Below are 19231 nucleotides of genomic sequence, written 5' to 3'. Positions count from 1 at the left end.
GACAAAAACAGCTTTGATGAGGAGTTTATTTCATTTTTCTGCCACATTAAATCTTTTACTGAAAACATACTTTTCATTGTCTCTATTCACGAAAGTATGCATGTCACGTCAGTGTTTGTAGTTTGACAATTTTGCTTAATGTCCTTTTCCAAGATGCTGATGGCAGTGTAACCCGCATGAAACACATTTAAAACAGAACCACATTCCTCTATAATATCTGTGGACTATTTACCACCTGGGCTTCTTCCAAAATAAGGCATGCCACGGTACATTCCCAATAAAAAAAAACATGCTTAACGTAGCTTGTATCGAATTAAGAAGCATCACAAATTTCAAATCCATGCGCCTCCAACTGGGATTTATTTCTCGTAGTGGTTAGGTCGGCTCAGCGCTGATTAGCTACACTGCTGCCCAGCTAATAGATTCCATAATTTGAGTTGTTAAGGGATAACGCTAAGTCAACATCAATGAATCAAATGCTGTCAAAGAGATGCGACATCTCTATCTGATCACCACGAGAAGCTGCTGTGAAGTTGTTCCAGTGCATCTGTTCTGTTGCTGCTTGTTTCTAAGGCAAAGTAATCCCATCTCTGGTTTTTGTTGGTCATTAACAAGTGTTCTTGTTTGATCAGCGCTAATAAAAAGCAAGAAGCACAGGCTTTGGCTGGTCAGTTTAAATGTCTCAGGAATAGATGGAAGATTTAGGAAGGGATGAGTTCATGTGGGAAGATCTGGAAGTTGTGGAGCTCTCCGAGTGCCCCCCGACCCCCACCGCCCCTCCTTCGCCTCATCTGACTTTACTGATCTAAACCTCATGAAGAATAGCTTCCTCATTACAGAGAGAAAACAGAGAGGAGTGGGGAGCAAAAACAGGCAGATGACTTACACAGACAGAGGTCGAATTGAGGGTGGGGCAAAACAGTGTGAGGGCAGTGACAACACGGTGACCTCGGTGACCCAGGAAGGTAGGGTTAGAGAGAGGAAGCCAAGGCTCCTGTGGGTGTGGTGGTTACTTAAAGTCCCTGGGGACCTCTGATCCGACTCCTTGGGAAGCCTCCCAAGGCTTCAGCCTGGCTCATGGAGAGAGTCACTGAGAGGAAAGCTGCCCATCAGTGACAGATGGGGAGACAAATGGCTTGCGAAATTCCATGAGCAGTGAAACACAGTGAGGAAAAGACTGCCAGCTATAGAGTGTGATGCCAACACGACAGTATAGGTCAGACTTGGGCCATAGCAATTTGCCTTCAGATAACTGGGAACCTCTGATTAATTTTCTGATTGAAATGTATCCTTAACCCAGAGATTTGCACAAACAGCCCTATCACTTGCTTTTCAAGGATAAAATTCCTCTCAGCATATAACGGATCCAGTTTCTCTTAATGGGACTCATGTAACCAAATCACCTCCTGTCCAACTCACCTATTCTCTTTCTCACTTGACTTAACAAGTCACTGGTTAGTTCTCAAACTTGAGGACCTCTGCATTGCTGAAATAAATTGCAGTGATGGAATGAAATGGTTTAAAATCCAAGAAAAGCACAGGGTTTGCTTTGTTACTCCACTTCATCATCCGAACTAAAGAAATGGAGCTGACTTCAGCCTGGTCGATCTGGAACTCATTACAGGCCAGGAATCCTCAGCATGTGACTTTTAAAGGCACTAACTGCTAAGACCTCATCTCCCACTGAGATGGGACACACTGGCATTTATGCCTCTGCAATGTCAGACCTTCTTAATATAATGAACACACAAACACATGCACAAACAGTAAAACAAGCCCACAAAATATCCCTAAGCGATACAGTGTTCTTGGTGCATAATAATATATAATATCCAGCTGTGTAACACAACTAACTGTACATTTACGGACTTGAGACACAGCCAGACTGTAACAGTAGCAATGCATTCTGGATCTATATGACTGTATCGAGTGAGTGCGATGCAGTTATACTGACAGTGATGTGCAGGCAGGCAGCAAAGACTTAGCAGTCCTGTCTGCAACAGCACCCCATTAAACTGCGGTCATTCTGGCATCCTCTACCAATATCATAAAAAATGAAGTAGCAAGCCTTGCTCTTAGTCAACAGCATGTTTAGCAATAAACTGACCAATGGTAGTAATGCACGCCTAGAAACAAACTGGGCTTTCATGACATCATTATCACGTACTCAACAGGACACACGGGAGAGTCCTATTAAGCTACACGACCTCTCTCCTCACTGCGAGCCGACGGCTGACTCAATCGCTATAAAATAAAGAGAGACACATCATTCTTCAGGAGCTCCACATCATTCGTGTCAAACGCATGAGAAAGCACACACCTAGACGAGTAAGCAGGGAATGTAGCTTAGAGATAAAGCCCAAGTCTTTACCCTGAGAACAATAGCACTCTGGGTGAGTTTTAATACGAGAAATACTTTGAATTCCTCCAAAAGACTTCTGGGAGAGAGTATATGACTTCATTTTTTACTTAACTTTTCCCTCTTTCTTTCTTTCTTTCTTTCTTTGCCATTGTGTGACCCTGGCCTACAATACGCTGCCCCCCAAAAGGAGCCACAAAAATGAGCAAATTGGGTATTCACTCTGTTTTCTCCCCCAACTTCAAAGGAGGGAGCAGGGGAAAACATCTGGGAGCCAAAAGAGATCATGCCGTAGACTTAGAAAGAATTGGAATCTGGCATGCCTGGGGAGACAGTGCGTGGGAGGGAAGAGAATAGATCGACATCTATTATCAAGGCGGGAGACAGAGAGAGAGATGATGTCTGCTTCTGATCAACGTCTGGTCAGATATTAAAGAGGGTACAGTCAATCTAACAGTAAAACTAGCAAATCTCTTACTTTTAATCAACTGAAAAGCAAGTTTGGTCTGACCAATAAGGATTTTTTGAAGTACTTTCAGGTAAAGCACTATATTACTTCTAAATTGAAGGATTTTAATGGAGGGTTTGGTCTTTCTCCTATAGAATCACTCATGGCAAAAACTACCCAACTAAAATGTATCACTAAAAAGATTTATAACATTCTGTCTGATCTTAGAATGGATAACTCTGACAAAATCAAGGGCCAATGGGAATCAGACGTAGGCGCTATAGATGCTGAAGCTTGGGATGAGTTGTGTTGTCGTCCTTTTAAAGCCTTGGCATCTAATTCTATTTGGGAAAGGCAGTTTAAACTTATAAATAGGCTTTATATTACACCTGAGAAGAGGCACATGATGTTTCCAGCTTTGCCTAATCTCTGTAACAAATGTCAGTCTGCTGTTGGTTCCTTTTTTCATTGTCTGTGGAGCTGCCCTGTTATTCTACAGTTTTGGAGATCACTCATAGATAAGCTATGTACTATATTTAATTGCCGACTGCATCTGGGTCCAAGGACTTGCTTGTTAGGACTAAATGATGAGCTACCTGCCGGCTTTCGCAGCAAAGATCTCCTTCACATACTGCTACACTACGCTCGAAAGTGCATTATGGTACTGTGGATTTCTGATAAGGCTCCATCTGTCAACCAGTGGCTACAGTCTGTGATATGTATTGTGCCAATGGAAGCCTTCTCTACAGCACTTAAGGACAAACCTTTCCTTTTCTATCGCATATGGGACCCTTTTTTGGCCCATCTGGACACTCCCTCTGCTCAGAGGTTGAAATCGGGCTTACGGGATTTAGCCTGGCAACAAAGGGACGATTGTTAACCTTTTTCATTGTTTATTACTATTGCTGTTGGCTTTTTCTGTCTGCCTCCCATGTCCTGCTATACATGTAGATGCATCTTTGTCCTGTGTATGTATATGCTGGTGACTGCTGTTTTCCTGCTTTGCAATTAAAAGTTCAATAAAAAACAAAACAAAAAAAAAAACTAGCAAATCTGCGGGGTATGACCATAATATGATTGAGACACGCGGGAAATAACTGAATCTCCCATGTGGCACTGTACGCTGTGGGAGTGCCAAAACCAGTGCATGGACCACATCGTGCTCTCCGAGTAGTAAAAAGAACTGTCAGAGCCCCCATCTATAGTGGACAGTGTCACCACCAAGCCTTCCTGCCAACATACAACCACCCTGTTGCTGTTTCACTTACCTACCGCAGCTCTGGTTGGGAACCAGTTGCTCATTTCCTCATTCATTCAAGGCCACATTGGCTTGCTTTGCCCGCAGGGTGGGTGGCACGCCTGCCAGGCTCTCATCTTCATGCTAAATGTGTTTTCATTTGCTTCCCGGTTTTGGTTTTATGGAAGTGAAAACAGCTTCATTTTAACAACTGGGAGCATGGGCGAGTCACGCAGCCGCTTTCAAAGGTTTTTAGAAATCTAACAAAGGCCGCTATGTTCTAGTCATCACCGCTCATTAGCATTGTTTAGACCTGTAAAACATGCTCTGATAAAACTCCACCAACCATAAACAATGGCTGCTAAGGCATTAATTTTTAGACACCTTAATATGAAGCAATCAGAGTGGGAAAACTCTACCTTTTGAGTCAATGTGTGGCACAGAGCAAGATTACCAAAGGACAAACATCAACAGCAAAACAGAATATTGCACCAACGAAATTAAACCAGATTAGTTTAATTCTGTATGAAAAAAGTGACATAACTCTGGTGGATTAGTCAGAACAGCTTACCTGGTTTGGTCGGACACTTTTGGCACTTGTTTAGGCCCCAAGAGGCGCCAATACTTCCACAGCAATCATCCTGTTTGGTTAGCCCTGGAAGAGGCTTGCCGCACTACAACAAGACACATCTGTGTTAAATCTATGAAACAAGTTTGGAGAATGAGTGTTACATGTTTGGGTAGGCACGCTTGTTTGTGTGCAAGCGCGTGTGCGCGCTGGCAAGGGTGCAATGTTTTTGTGTCAGGGTGTGCGTGTGTACCTTTCTGCGAGGACAGAGAGAACCAGACACATCGGAGACTGTTTAGTTAGAGGTGGACATAAACACACCGAGTCCTAAGAACAGCTAAGAAACTCCTGGTGTGCTGCATTAAGGGCTCTTGGTTAAATGTCCTATCAAACCCTACTTGTCGGATTTTGTCTGATAGAAATTAAACTTAAGAGATGATATTTTTTCTCCAGATTGAATCTATTATGGTTAAATAATATGAAAATTTGGAGGGTGAATCTGCTCTTTTGCTGAAGTTTAGTTCTTCTTTGACATAGTGACTAAGTGGTTTAAATTAAATTGCCTTACTTAACCAGATTGGAAATAATGGAAACAGCACTTGAGCACAAACAAACTCAAGAACTAATTCTGGCAAAAACAACTCGTTGTGTTGTTGCAACTGAAATACTAATAAGACCCAACAATAGCCAAGCTAACAGATGCTGTATGAGGTCTGAGATTAGCCGAGCTCACGCACTGCCACTTAAAGTCCTTTCCTTTTCCCAAGTGCTTTAGGATACATTAAAACAAAGCACAGTAAATCTACAAAATGTGCCACACTCTGAGCACACAGGCGATGAAAATCTCACCGTTTGGGCCACATGGGGAGGTTTCAAGCCTCACCTTCACCTCCTCTGAATGCATCCTAACTCATAACATGCTTTTGTTGAGGAAGTGGTGGAACATGAGATGGCCAGTGTGGCCAAGCCTCATAAATCCCGGACTTTACACATAAATCATTTTCACAAACTTCCTGTTTGAAGCAACAGCTAGCAGAGAAGGTTAAGGGATGTGACTATATAATGGCAGCTGTGGCTAAAACACTGCGTTCCAGTCGTTTCAACACCTAGACCACAATACTTTATGTGTATTGATTTAAGTTGAGATAGCAGCAGTGTACACGGTACCTGTCCATCGACCGTCTCCTGAAAGCATCTTCCAACATTTCCGTTCTGACGGATGTGGGTTGTGGCATGGCCGTGGCCATTCCCGTTAGCGTGTGGGTGTCTGCTGCTGTGCTCGCTGGCGTGTTCGTGTCCGTTTCCAGGCTGGGAGCGCTGCTGGACAGAGTGAGCCCCCTCTGTGGTGGCTGGTCTTTGCCCAGGTTGGACTCGAGCTACTTGGTGGATCTGGACATCAGCTTCTGGAGGATGCTGAATGTGGACGTTGACCAAGGATGGGTGGAGAGATGCTGGAGAAGAAGAGATCCAAAGCTTATACAGCATAGTAGATAGTTTACAGTGTCAAAATTTGAACCGTTTAAGGGGAAGCATCCTCTGCCAAGGGATAAAATCTGTATATACATACTGCAGTGCATGAGATCTCAGCTAAAGTCTTACACAAACACTTGCTTCATCATCAAGTCATGAGATTTGGTTCATATTGGTAGTTCCCGGCAGTGAAGAGGCCCTTAAGATGCTACAAAACAACAACAACACAAAGCGTTTCGGATTCTCTGGTTTAAATCAAATCGTTTTAAAGACTGAAAACAGTTTTGCTGAAGAGTTGAGAAGATGTTGCAATGTGAGGCTCTGTTGTCCTTCTGACACAGGGTAAGCATCCATCTTCAGGGAGTGCCAGGTTTTTTCCCAGAATCCCGATCCACTCTCATGAATCATAACCTCACACACAGACAGCAGAATCCAAGGAGAAAATGCAAAACTTAGTCCAGGACAAGAATGGCTCCATTTGATATATAAAGCATACAGGCAGGACAAACAATGTCTTTCCTGTAACATGATAACACACTGACTGGATTTGTCATTAAATGCAATTATTAAGTAATTAATTTTTCAGAAGAGGATGAAATGTGTCTGAGTGTAATTTAAATGAATTTAGACTGACCTTCTGCTTCTACTTAACTGTTCCATAAAAAGAGAAACTAAGAAAGGAGGACACGATAGCTTACACCAGGAGATGAGAGTGAATTTATCTCTTTTATTCACAACAATTCGTATTGTTGCCGTGCTCTGTTTCTAATATCTTCTGTCTGGTAAACGCAGCATTGTGTGAACAATAAGATAACTTGTACTGAGTCATCTATGAGCTGTTCTGCTTAAAATAGAAAGTGACCTCTGCTGTTGGCAAGGAAAGCAATAACACTACACTATAAACAATGTTAAAAATGAAGCTATGCTTTTTTCTTCCTTTTTTTTTTTTTATTAAGGCAACTTCTGTTGCAAAATTCAAGTCAGGTGATTATTTTATGTTGAATGAAACTGATTAATCGCAGGCATTCATGAGATCCTTTGCTTCTGGAAGAAAGGAACAGCCAGGAAACCCACAATTGTTGTTTATTAACTGTGTTTTGCTTCTTTTTTCAACACTTCTCTGTTGGAGTGTAAGCTTTACTACAAGAATGACAACCTTGCAGTTATGAGGCACGATTACAGCCAGAGTCATCAAGAAATGAACATGTTAGCTAACTGACAGTCAATCTGAGGTCTCTTAAATATGCACAATATCCAAAATGAAAAGTGATGGCCAATGTAAACTGTTATCTTGCCTGTGATGGGAGTTATCACAGTGTCAAGCTAACAGCACTCGTAATGTGAAGACATGCTAATAAAGTTAGAGTGAGTGGGGAGGCGTGCCGGAGCGCGATTACCTGGCTGATTGGACAGTGGGAGAGTGTACATGGAATGGGATGGAGATTTTGGTTTCTGGTGGTTCCTGTGGCTTTGAGGGGTGGGTCGGGCAGGAGGAGGGACTGGCAGGTGACAAAACCGTCCTGTTGAGTTTGACGGACACCAGCACAGGTCCCTGCCAATGCACCGGCCTCCATTAAGACAGGGGATCTGACAGAAGACTGCAAAGATGAAGGACAAGAAACGGAGAATAAAAAGGGGTTATGAATGAGAGGAATCTTTAGAATACACGACATACCACATTTAATTGCACAGCATCATCTAACCTTACACACAAGGATCTGGTAATAAGAAACAGAAGGCGTAGTCCTAATAGGAAGGGCATGTGCTAGGGCTTCCTGTGGACAGCCTTTGTTTGCAAACGGTTAGCAACAGTCATGCTGTTCTCTGCTTTGGCACTACCAGACACCTCATTCCACATGACGTTTATAAAATCTCAACTTTGTCCTCGCGACAGAGCCATGCCCCTCACGCTGTGCCTCCTTCAATGGCATGTTTTGCCTCTCATCAGTAATTACATACTCCTGTGCAGCATGATGAGTGATGATGCATGATTCATGCTGTAATAATTTGCAGAAAATAATAACAAGATACCATATGGGACACGTGTTTGGATGACAAAAGGCGAAAAAGTTCCCCTAAATATCAAATATTGTCCAGAAATTGAAAGGAGTGCAACTGGCTCATAGCCATCCAAGTAAATCCAAGTCCAAAATGTGTTCTGTCTACAATTTGATTTATATTTTGTAATTTGCCGTGGAAAGAAAAACAGAACAGACCAGCAGTGGCCAGATGGTGTTTGACAGTAGTGCTTTAACAGCCCTTTCATTGCCTTATCTTTTGGCATAAGGGATGGGTGCCAGCCCAGCGCCCTACATACCTGGGCCTGTTCCCATCTACAGTTTCACTCTGACCTGACCTCTCCTAACTGAAAACATCAAAGACAATCAAATGAGGAAAAAAAATCTATCCAACTATGACGAATATAGAACTATTCTGGAGCATGAAGGATGAGAAAGTGAAGCAATGCACTTCTACAAAAACAAGAGACTGTTTTGCAAGATACAGATTCAAATGGCCTGCATGCTTCTCTGTGTGCCTCTCACTGAGGCTAACAGGGTGCAAACAGGGAACAGGGAGATGCTGGTGGGTTCTGATGGCATGTAGGGAATGAGCTCCCTGTCACATAACATTAACAAGAGTGGGACCACAGGACGAAAAGAGGGAGGAATAGAACAAGAATAGAATCGTGTATCAGATGGGACATTAGAAGGATTAGCAGGAGAATGCTAACAGAATAGATTAAAAACAGAATAAAAAGAAACAGAAATAAAACAAAGGAGAAACAATGCAGGGACAGAGACGGGCAGAAAGACTAAATATGTCCAGACACAGAGAAAGACCTCCTGTGATTCGACATGCGGGCTAAATTATCAACTCAAGGAGGGCTATTAAAACCTCTCAGTGTTGGATGCATGTCTGCACTGGTCTGTGTCAGGCCAGTCCCATCCTGGTATGGGGCAGGAACTATTCTTAGACAACATCCTACTGTCGACTTTCCGCAGCAGGTTCCACGTCTGCCTATCTTTCTGTCCATTTAACAACCTCTAACGAGCGAGACGCACATGCGCACACACTTCTCACCCAATAAACAGACTTCTACCAATCTAATATCAGCTTTAAGTAAGTGTTGTACACAGGGTGTGCATCGAGAGGCACTGCTGCAATTACCCAGCCGTTTTTACTGCGCTGTTTTTATTGCGCCGTTTAAGCAACGTAACAACAGCATGAGATAACTGTTTGCTGTCCACTTGACATTCCTGGACGAACACGCAGACCCGAGCAATAACAGGATGCGAGCCTAAATGGAAAGCAATCTCTTTTTAATGTGCTCTTTAACGCATGCTTTTACATAACGAAGACAGGGGATTTTTGTTTTTTGTTTGAGAATAAAAGTGGGACATAAAAACTAACCACTGAGGAAAAAGTGGAAATGCCAGGAATGTAATCTCATGGAGGGTCTCTGCCAGGATGCTGAAGTGTTTAGAATATCTACACCGTGTTCCAAAACCCTGCTAATGTACACATAAATCTGCAACATCGACCTGTTTATATATTCATAAGCCTGCGATGTCCTCCCTAAATAGGCTAGTGCATTTCGGTGAGGGTTGTTTGCATGTTTGTATCGCTGTTTGAGTTTATATTTATGAGAGTTGCAACTGGAGCGGATCTATATATGTATGTGTGTGGTATGCGCGCCCTTCATCTCTAATCCATAATTAGTCTGAGGTCTAAGCTGGACCATTAAACCTGATGAGAAAACTCAGAAACACGCAGGGGGTACGACCCTCGCCTTGGCACTAGCCGCCCCCTGCTATCCCATGGACACTCCTGTGTGAATTTGGAGCAAAGCCCTCTGGATAAATGACAGGTTTAATGTAATCCCTGTAAAACCCTGTTCATGCTGCTACTCTTTCTCTCTTTCAGCCTCTCCCTCTCCTTTTTCATCCATTCCTGCCCTCCCAGAGAGCATGTTAAACGGTTAACGGCGAGGCCAACCGCGAGGTGTAAACCGCAAAAGGGATGGGGCTAAGTGTTGGGGAGCGTGAGACCACTAAGTCCACGTGTCTGTGTACAAGGGGAGATTAGGCCCCTTTTACAGAGCTTGCTTTTAATCTGCTCTCCCCTGTCTGTCTTTTTCTTTGACAGTGAAAGTTTTCAGCATAGCTCTCATGCTCAATCTACACCACTCTGCCTCCTGTCTAAGATTGGTATTCAGAACAGACAGCATGCCACTGGGATCCCATTTTATCTAGCTCACCCAATAAAAAAAGAATGAGATACCAAACACAGACTGTGTGTGAGAATCGAAAGGGAGAAAGAGAGACACTCAGGGACAACACAGAGCAGTATCACAGAGATAAGCAGGCAGACAGGCATTGCTGATAGTCAGAGGGCCGGGGTCGACACTCACAGAGTCGGAAGCCCTGGTTCTTCGGCTGCTGCTGGGGCGAGGTCTCGCTGTAGACCTCGGTCATGTCTCCCTTCTCGCAGCTATTATAGCAACGCCCTCCAGAGCACACCCTGCGGCACATCATAGGTGTGAAGACGATCTTGATGCGATCCAGGTTGGAGGTGAGGTTGGCCCCTGGAAAACACACACACACCTGGGTGAGAAGGGGCAGCAGCAGAGACAGGCAGGAGACGAGCTGCATCCTTCCACCTTCAGCTTCACTGTGACACACTCCCCGTCTGGGCAAAAGGGAGGTTTATAAGTGCGAGGGTGTGTGCTGACGGTTGGCCAGTGGCACGCTGCAGCTGAACGTGCGATGTGCCACAGACCAGCAAAAGAAATAAAAAAAAAAAAAAAAAGGGGGGGGGGGGGTGAGAAGGCTATTAGGTTTTTGGGCTAGGCTCCAAGCCCTTTATCTTTGAGAGAAGGTGTTTTGGATATGTGTATGGGTGAAGGAAACAAAGAGAGTGTAGGTGAGCACTGTGTAATGGTGGGAAGCTGTTCAACAGCCGTTGCTGCGGTACGTGGCTAAAAAACAGGAGGATGTGGAACGGCAGACAGCTGTGCACGTTGGATCAAAGAGAAGGGGGGAAAAAACTGGTGACGTTCACATCACATTTCCAACAGCAACCAGGGTCCAGTGTCTATCATGTCAGAGAAGTGTCTGAGTAAATTCCCAAAGGTTCCGAAGTACGTAACTGCGCAATCTCGCACATGCTCAAACTGCAATAGCTTTGATACGAAACGTCTGTGCATGTGATGAAGACCACAGAGGGTGTGAGGTGTTTGGACAGAGGGAGAAAGGAAGTGCATCCTGGGACGCTGCCAATTTTTCCTCGTGGCTAATGTTGAACAATGACACCACAGGAAGTGTATGCATGTATTGTGGTCACTCTGAATTTCGTCAGGCATTCGTAGCGATTGCATTTGTTTTGAGGTAGCTAGGGGCAGAGGATGTGAAATGATAACAGAGCCACGATTTATGATATTCACAAATATTCTAGTGGAAGACATACATGTATTCAGTCTCATTACACTTACCTGCTGGTAATAATGCATTGCTGAACTGTCCGTGCAGCTGGCTGTTGCTGGTTGGCCTGTGAGTATTGTGGGAATCTGTGTTGGTATGCCCGTTCCTGTTTCCATACCAGTTCCCGTGCTCGTTGCCGTTAGAGTAGCCATTGCCATTGGGCAGAGCGTTGGAGGTTATAGGCCCAGAGGATGATGGATAACGTTTCACAGTACGGGAGGTCCCGGTCTGCTGAGGGGAGGAGTCAGGGGGTCCCCGTCTCACTTGGGTCCTGTAAATTATCACAAGGCCATAAACACATGACCTCAGACAAATGCTAACGTCCCACACACACATATATATGCAGTCACAAAGATACACCCATGAGCATCTTATACGCGTCACCATGAGTGTAAGTGTGCTCAGTGGAAAGTAGGACTCCTAAGAGACAAACATGCCATCTAGCTCATAGATTACTTAATCATACTTAATCAATTTTATAGAATAAAACATTTAAGTTTAATGGAACTGATTTTACTGAATCATTCTTTAAGCACTACAATGCTAAAATAAAATAACAGTGGACCTAACACTGTATTCTCAGCGCCATACTGTTATTCTGGATCTCCACTAGAACAGCTATTATTTATTTGTATGCAATCCCTCAGTTTTATCACCATCAGAAACAAGTTATTTTAGCTCCCATGTCTTTCAGGCCATCCTCTCAGTAAGCAAACTTACTTCTGATTGGCTGTCGGGTTCTGCAAACAGACTCATGTGCTTGTGAGCACCACATCCTCAACTTCCCAGTTTTGAGGTTCCAAAAACAAACTTTAAATCTTTTAAACAAAACTCAGTTTCTTGTTTTGTCAGCTTCTCAAATCAGTTGGACATCTATTCTCTGTAAATATTACGCTCATTACCTGCTTATTAGTGGATTTAGTCTTTCAGTCAAATGTTGTATGAGAACAAAAGTCTCTACGGTCACCCACAAAAAACGTGTCGAATAATCGTATGCAGAGATCTCCGTTTGGTCCTCTCCTGCACGAATCCAAGAGAAGAAAACAGTAACGGCAGTCTGAAGGTCGAACTTTGGCTCACACAAGCGGACCTTCTTCTTTGAATCTTTGAACATGGTTAAAATGACCACCCACCATTGTATCAGTGTACATATGACAGCACACTGCAGACATCTTAAAGCCATTTCACAGGAATAGATTGGCCAACAAAATATTAGGCAGCCAAAGAGAGTCTGTGTGTGGCTCGTCTTAGAAAAGTGTGTGATTAAACACATCAGATCTTTCCATCACAACTCCAAAACCTTTCCATCACACATTGTGTCTGCATGACTAGATTATGAACTCCTTGTTTTGTCTGACTGTGGCCAACCAGCGAGCAACATCCTGAGTGTTGCGTTGAACTGGAGGAAGTATTAAAACTGGGGTCGACGAACAAAGCTCGACCAGGGCTGCAAGGGGGCAAGTTTTTTCCCCAGTGAGCATTTCATTTGGGTCAATTACTGAGCCAGTGTTGCACGACCTGGAAGTTGAGCTCATGTGAGTGACCTGGAGGAGGCGCGTGCCTCTCAGACAGACAGGCAGACAAGCCTACCTGGGTCTAAGATTGAGTTTGGAATGCTGGGATTCAGCCCTGCAAAAAAAACAAAAAAACAAACAAACAAAAAAACATCTGGATCCCACTGATCTGCCCTGACAGACAGGCGGTGAAGGACAAAGGTGAGCTATGCTGGATAGATCAAATAAACACTTGTACAAAACTGTGTTTTTTTAAACCACACATCACAAATCAGCTCTGTTAACCCCCACACACACTCACAACAATAATCAAGCAAATAAACATGTGCGCACACACACAAAAATGCATATTTGTCCACACAAAAGCAAACACAGACACACCATGTCCCAGCTGTTGTAGATATGGGCAGATTTTGGAGAAAGGATGTGACACAGGGAAACAAGAGGTGTTACTGCCAAGGTAATAACGATGGACAGGAGGTGGCAAAAGACCGTTACGCTTCCATGCTCAAATGTGATTGGGTTTTTCCATCACTAACAGTGACACCTGACCTGCAAGCATCCTGCCTCACTTCCTAGGCCTAGCCAGATGTTGCTCTGTCTACCTCTCGTATGTTCAATGGCAAAGTGGTTTCCTCCCAGTGTGAGCTCATGTTTACCCTCTCTGCCTGCAGATCAGGGAGCACACAGGGCAAGCACAACCTCACTCTGACGTCAAGGCCTCTGTGGCTTAAAGCGGAATCATTCCTCTCCCTTGTTCTGGGTGACTTGAAAGCAATTTCGAAGTTTACATGGGACATGGGCTGTACAGACAGATGGAAGTAATGTTTGGGGTATCAAGCAATGGCCATACAGTTTTAATTAAATCACTTAAGTCAGCAATAACAGAGCTGCTGAGCACATGGTACAAATTCTGAAATAAGGCAAATAAAAATGAATGGAAAAAAATAATAATAGCTGCGTAGTTCTCAGTCTTTCAGCAGCTGGTATCATCTGACACTTTTCAGTTCAACAAAGCTACTTAGCATTTATGAAATCCAAAAAGCTCTCACCAAGCACCAATCAGAACAGACAACGCTAGCATGTAATATAGGTTGGTAAAGAGGAAACACATTCACTTACCTGGTCACTTTATTAGGTACAACCTTTCAACTGTCAAGAATAATTACTAATCAGCCAATCACATGGCAGTGACTCGATGCATTTAGGCAAGTAAACATAGTCAAGACGACCTGCCTTAAGTTCAAACCGAGTAGGGGATTTAAGTGGCTTTATTACTTCTAAATGGGATAGCTGTTGGTGCCAGATAGGCTGTTCTGAGTATTTCAGAAACTACTGGTCTACTGGGGGTTTTCTACACATCCATCTCATGGGTTTGTGGTCAGAAAGGGAGAATCTTGTGAGCAGCAGTTCTCTGGTTTAAAAGACCTTATTGATCACAGAGGTCAAAGCAGAATGGTCAGAAGGCAACAGTAACTCAAATACCAAAGCTATACAAAAGAGCATCTCTGAATGCACAAAAAGCTGAACTTTTGACTAAGGCAGCTAAAGACAGGAAACTTAGTTTAAAATTCACGTGGGTTCGCTAAAATTTGGCAGCAGAAAAGTGGAACAATATTGCCTGGTCAGATGAGTTTAAATTTCTACAGTAAGATTAGGATGTTACAATCAGAAATGAGTGAAAACAACATAAAAGTATGAATCTATCCTGCTGTGTTGAGCCTCTTAGTACAAGTTGAGCATCATTTAAATGTGAGTACTGTTGCTGACCATAGCCATCCTTTTATGACTTCAGTTTACCCATCTTCTGATGGCTGAAGTTCAAATTGTCTCATACTGGTTTCTTGAACATGCCAACGTGTTCACTGTACTCAACTGGCCTCCACAATCACTGCATTGCATCCCATAGAGCACCTTAGGAACAGGAGAGTAATAATGTGGATGTGCAGCAACTGTGTGATGATATCATGTCAATATGGACCAAAATCTCTGAGGGATACTCCAGCACCTTGTTTGAAGATTTAAAGCAGGCAAAAGGAGCCCAAGCAGGTACTAATAATGAAGTGTAGAAACCCAAGAGCTGACACCAAAAGACAGATAAGAACTTACTCAGATCTCCAGAAATTTGACTAGTACTGCTTCATGTTATTTAAATACTGAAAGGTTGCAGGGACATGTACTTCCCTTTCTGAATAATCAGAACCTTTTAACAAAAACAGTAAATATGAACTGACACCAAGACTGGAAATACCATTCTCAAATCCAATGCAAGCTTTAGAAGCAGGCAGTGGGTGGGCGTATGCTAAAGCATCAGTAATATGTACATGCCAGTATACCAGATATTAAATCTGACTTTCTGGTGAGATGCTTTTATAGCATGAGAAGGACCCCGCCATCTCCCTAAAGCACAATTGCAGCACTTCACATGCAGACGTAAAATTGGTAGTCATCAGATATCACTCTCCAAAATAAGCACACATAATGTAATTTATGATTTCACTAGCAAGGCCCAAAGTAGTGCAAGCTTCTGAAATCATGAAGTAAAATGAGGTTATATCCATTTTATAGTTATAGATGCTCTGTGCTTGGACACTACCATATAGTGCAAAGTTGGTCTGAGTTAAGCCCATGAAATGAAATAATTCATGTTCAGAACATGTGCTCGGTAATTATATTCACAGAGAGAGAACGAATTCTGATACATCTTGATCCAAACACTTGATCAAAGCATCAGCTCGTATCTGACAGCAAAGGAAGCCTCCAACTAAGACATGAAGTAACTGTCAGTGTCCACTATCACTCATTATCATTCATTTCACATGCATGGAAAACATTTAAAGCTAAACCTCATCACATCTGAAGAAATTACAAATCACATTCGGGGCCAAGAATATAAGCTCTACATGAATCAACACTGCAACACTTCCAAAACACTGCAAAAAGTATTATTTGGCACTCAGCTTGCGACATACTGTATCTTTGAACTCATTTAGCATTACAATATGTGAACATTAGCTCTCACAAAGGCATGACAGCCAGCGTGAATGCCTGTTCCAGCCTCGTCAGGCTCAAATGAGTTGGAGAGGAGGCATTTTTGGAGCACAAACAGTACACAGTTAAGCACTGTGAAAACAAGCCAATATCAAGAACTGGAGGACAGTCAAAAGGACTACAGACCCTCCAACTCAGTGACGCTTCCAAACAAAATAGCAGGTGTAGCATGAATTTTCATGTTAAGACTGTGATCTGTGGAAGGGCGAGGATAAATGTGGATAAAGTCAGCTATCTGGATTTGTTTAAGCACCAGGAAACTCCAAAAACAGTTGCTCGAAAAGCACCGCTTCCAACCATCCCAGTGGTGACTGTTGTTTCTGTAAGTTGCCCGGTGTCTAGCCTTTTGCTCCGACAGAAATTCAAGATTTATCTAATGATCCTGCTCACCCCGAGCACTCGCTCACACACACATGCATGCAGTGACCCAGATCTTCAAGAACTGTTTACACCTTAAACTGTCTCCGTAGCCCACACTGCATGACGACGCCGGATAAGTGTTTATGTGAAGCACAGCGCAGTAATGTATGGGCCACAGCTGATTCATTCACTAACAGTTCTGTCTCTGAGGCGCTTTCATTACCCGCTGTCTCTATAAATCTCCTTGCTATATAAAGCACACTTGTCAGTTTAACGTATTTCAGGCAGAAACAATTTTTTCTGGCATTAGGATGCTGAATAAGTTGGAAAGGTCAGGACTGTGTGATATTAAATGGTTTTTCACTAGCTTGCTCACCACTTGAAGCTCAGCACATGTCCAACCTGGTATAGCACATTTTTCATTTTGATTTGTTTGAGAATACCAAAGTCTGTAGCCACATGTAATGGCTTGGGTTGTTGACTTCTAGTAGCTAATGCAGAAAATAGGCTGATACGAAGAGCTTGTCTGCTTGTTAGATGGAGCCATTTGGCTTTGACGAGACTGTCAAAACAAGACAGTCTGACAGTAGGCAGAAGTGTCTGGCACGAGCATCCCAGTCTGGGTCACAGTGGCTCTCAGCCTTGTCACTTGGTCCAGTTTTAGTTTTCTTTCTGTGGAGTAGGACATAACCTACTGGAGCGATGAGTGGCAAACCTCTGAATCCATCAGCAGGTTTAAAACCAATCAACAAGAGTCACTCAATAGCACTGAGGAAAATCGAGTCATTATTCTTTTTATTTAAACAAAAAGTTAAATAGCTCCATTTACCCCTTTCCAACATGGAACATCAGCCAAAAGAACCCTTATTACATAAGAGCTGAACGTAATTAGGGCAATTTGAAGCCTACTTGTTAAATGGGGAAATAAATGACGGTCATCAAATACCAAGTGTAAATCAAAGTTTACTCACATCCATTTCATTCAGAGGAAACATTAAACGCTGTTGTTCGGCTCAAAAAGTTATGTTTGGATATGCATATCATCGCTCAAACTGAAGGGGGGGGGGGGGGGGGGGGCACAAATCTGGGAAATAAAATGTGCAAACAGCAGCTGAAACAATGAAAACCTTGTACTACTCAACCACTGCAAACACTGTTGTTGGCAACAAAGAAAAGAGAAGATTTATGAGCGTATTCACGACAGACGTGCACTTTCGCAGTCAAAGAGGGAGCACTGTGAACTGTACGGCGCACTTTGCGAGGGGGTACAAAAAGTTTGGGATATAGCAAAGTATGCTGGCCATTTTCCAAGCTTTCCAAAGGTTCCTACTATGCGGCAAAGTAACGGTTACGAGATCTGAACTCGGAAAGAATTAGCCACGCAGCTAACAAACAAACAAAAAAAACATTAAACCGAGAACATCTTTGAAACAGACAGAAATCATCCATCTTTGTGTACAATATTTTACAATTGAGAACGTCAGCAAAGACATTTTGCAGCAAACTCTCCACAGCAGATGGTGCTCCGCATTACACAGACTAAAGCCTGCAGACAAGGAGGGAGAGTGCACACTGTTGAAACTAGTCCCAGGAGGTGTTATTCAAGAACATTAGCAAAGACATACACACTTGACTCTTGTTCGTGTTTTGCTATTCAAATCCCAGTAGTGTTGTGAATCTGTGTGATGGTCCAAGACTCCAACCACAATGTAGCAAGGAAAATAGAAAATATTCCAGATTAGCAGTAATGATACTTGAAGGATGGCTAAGAGTCTTGTTGCCAACTACAGGGAGTGCAGAATTATTAGGCAAATGAGTATTTTGTCCACATCATCCTCTTCATGCATGTTGTCTTACTCCAAGCTGTATAGGCTCGAAAGCCTACTACCAATTAAGCATATTAGGTGATGTGCATCTCTGTAATGAGAAGGGGTGTGGTCTAATGACATCAACACCCTATATCAGGTGTGCATAATTATTAGGCAACGTCCTTTCCTTTGGCAAAATGGGTCAAAAGAAGGACTTGACAGGCTCAGAAAAGTCAAAAATAGTGAGATATCTTGCAGAGGGATGCAGCAGTCTCAAAATTGCAAAGCTTCTGAAGCGTGATCATCGAACAATCAAGCGTTTCATTCAAAATAGTCAACAGGGTCGCAAGAAGCGTGTGGAAAAACCAAGGCGCAAAATAACTGCCCATGAACTGAGAAAAGTCAAGCGTGCAGCTGCCAAGATGCCACTTGCCACCAGTTTGGCCATATTTCACAGCTGCAACATCACTGGAGTGCCCAAAAGCACAAGGTGTGCAATACTCAGAGACATGGCCAAGGTAAGAAAGGCTGAAAGACGACCACCACTGAACAAGACACACAAGCTGAAACGTCAAGACTGGGCCAAGAAATATCTCAAGACTGATTTTTCTAAGGTTTTATGGACTGATGAAATGAGAGTGAGTCTTGATGGGCCAGATGGATGGGCCCGTGGCTGGATTGGTAAAGGGCAGAGAGCTCCAGTCCGACTCAGACGCCAGCAAGGTGGAGGTGGAGTACTGGTTTGGGCTGGTATCATCAAAGATGAGCTTGTGGGGCCTTTTCGGGTTGAGGATGGAGTCAAGCTCAACTCCCAGTCCTACTGCCAGTTTCTGGAAGACACCTTCTTCAAGCAGTGGTACAGGAAGAAGTCTGCATCCTTCAAGAAAAACATGATTTTCATGCAGGACAATGCTCCATCACACGCGTCCAAGTACT

General features: G+C 43.2%; 1 protein-coding gene across 4 annotated transcripts in view; it reads right to left on the bottom strand.

The window, feature by feature from the left end:
- LOC146366210 (latent-transforming growth factor beta-binding protein 2-like) overlaps positions 1-19231 on the bottom strand; it is a 92703-nt gene that overhangs the window by 45168 nt on the left and 28304 nt on the right. For all 4 annotated transcript variants that reach the window (XM_084913976.1, XM_084913978.1, XM_084913979.1 and 1 more), the window contains exons 4-8: positions 11574-11833; positions 10494-10667; positions 7480-7680; positions 5780-6063; positions 4616-4718 (exon numbers count right to left, since the gene is read on the bottom strand). In XM_084913976.1, the coding sequence (XP_084770102.1) occupies positions 4616-4718; positions 5780-6063; positions 7480-7680; positions 10494-10667; positions 11574-11833 (1022 nt within the window). The remainder of the gene's footprint in view (positions 1-4615; positions 4719-5779; positions 6064-7479; positions 7681-10493; positions 10668-11573; positions 11834-19231) is intronic.

The sequence above is a fragment of the Perissodus microlepis genome, chromosome 19 (assembly GCF_051167445.1).
Source record: "Perissodus microlepis isolate ML-2025 ecotype Zambia chromosome 19, ASM5116744v1, whole genome shotgun sequence".
Classification (NCBI taxonomy): Eukaryota; Metazoa; Chordata; class Actinopteri; order Cichliformes; family Cichlidae; genus Perissodus; species Perissodus microlepis.
Note: the sequence above shows the minus strand (reverse complement) of the source record. Positions and strands in the feature narration are given on the sequence as shown.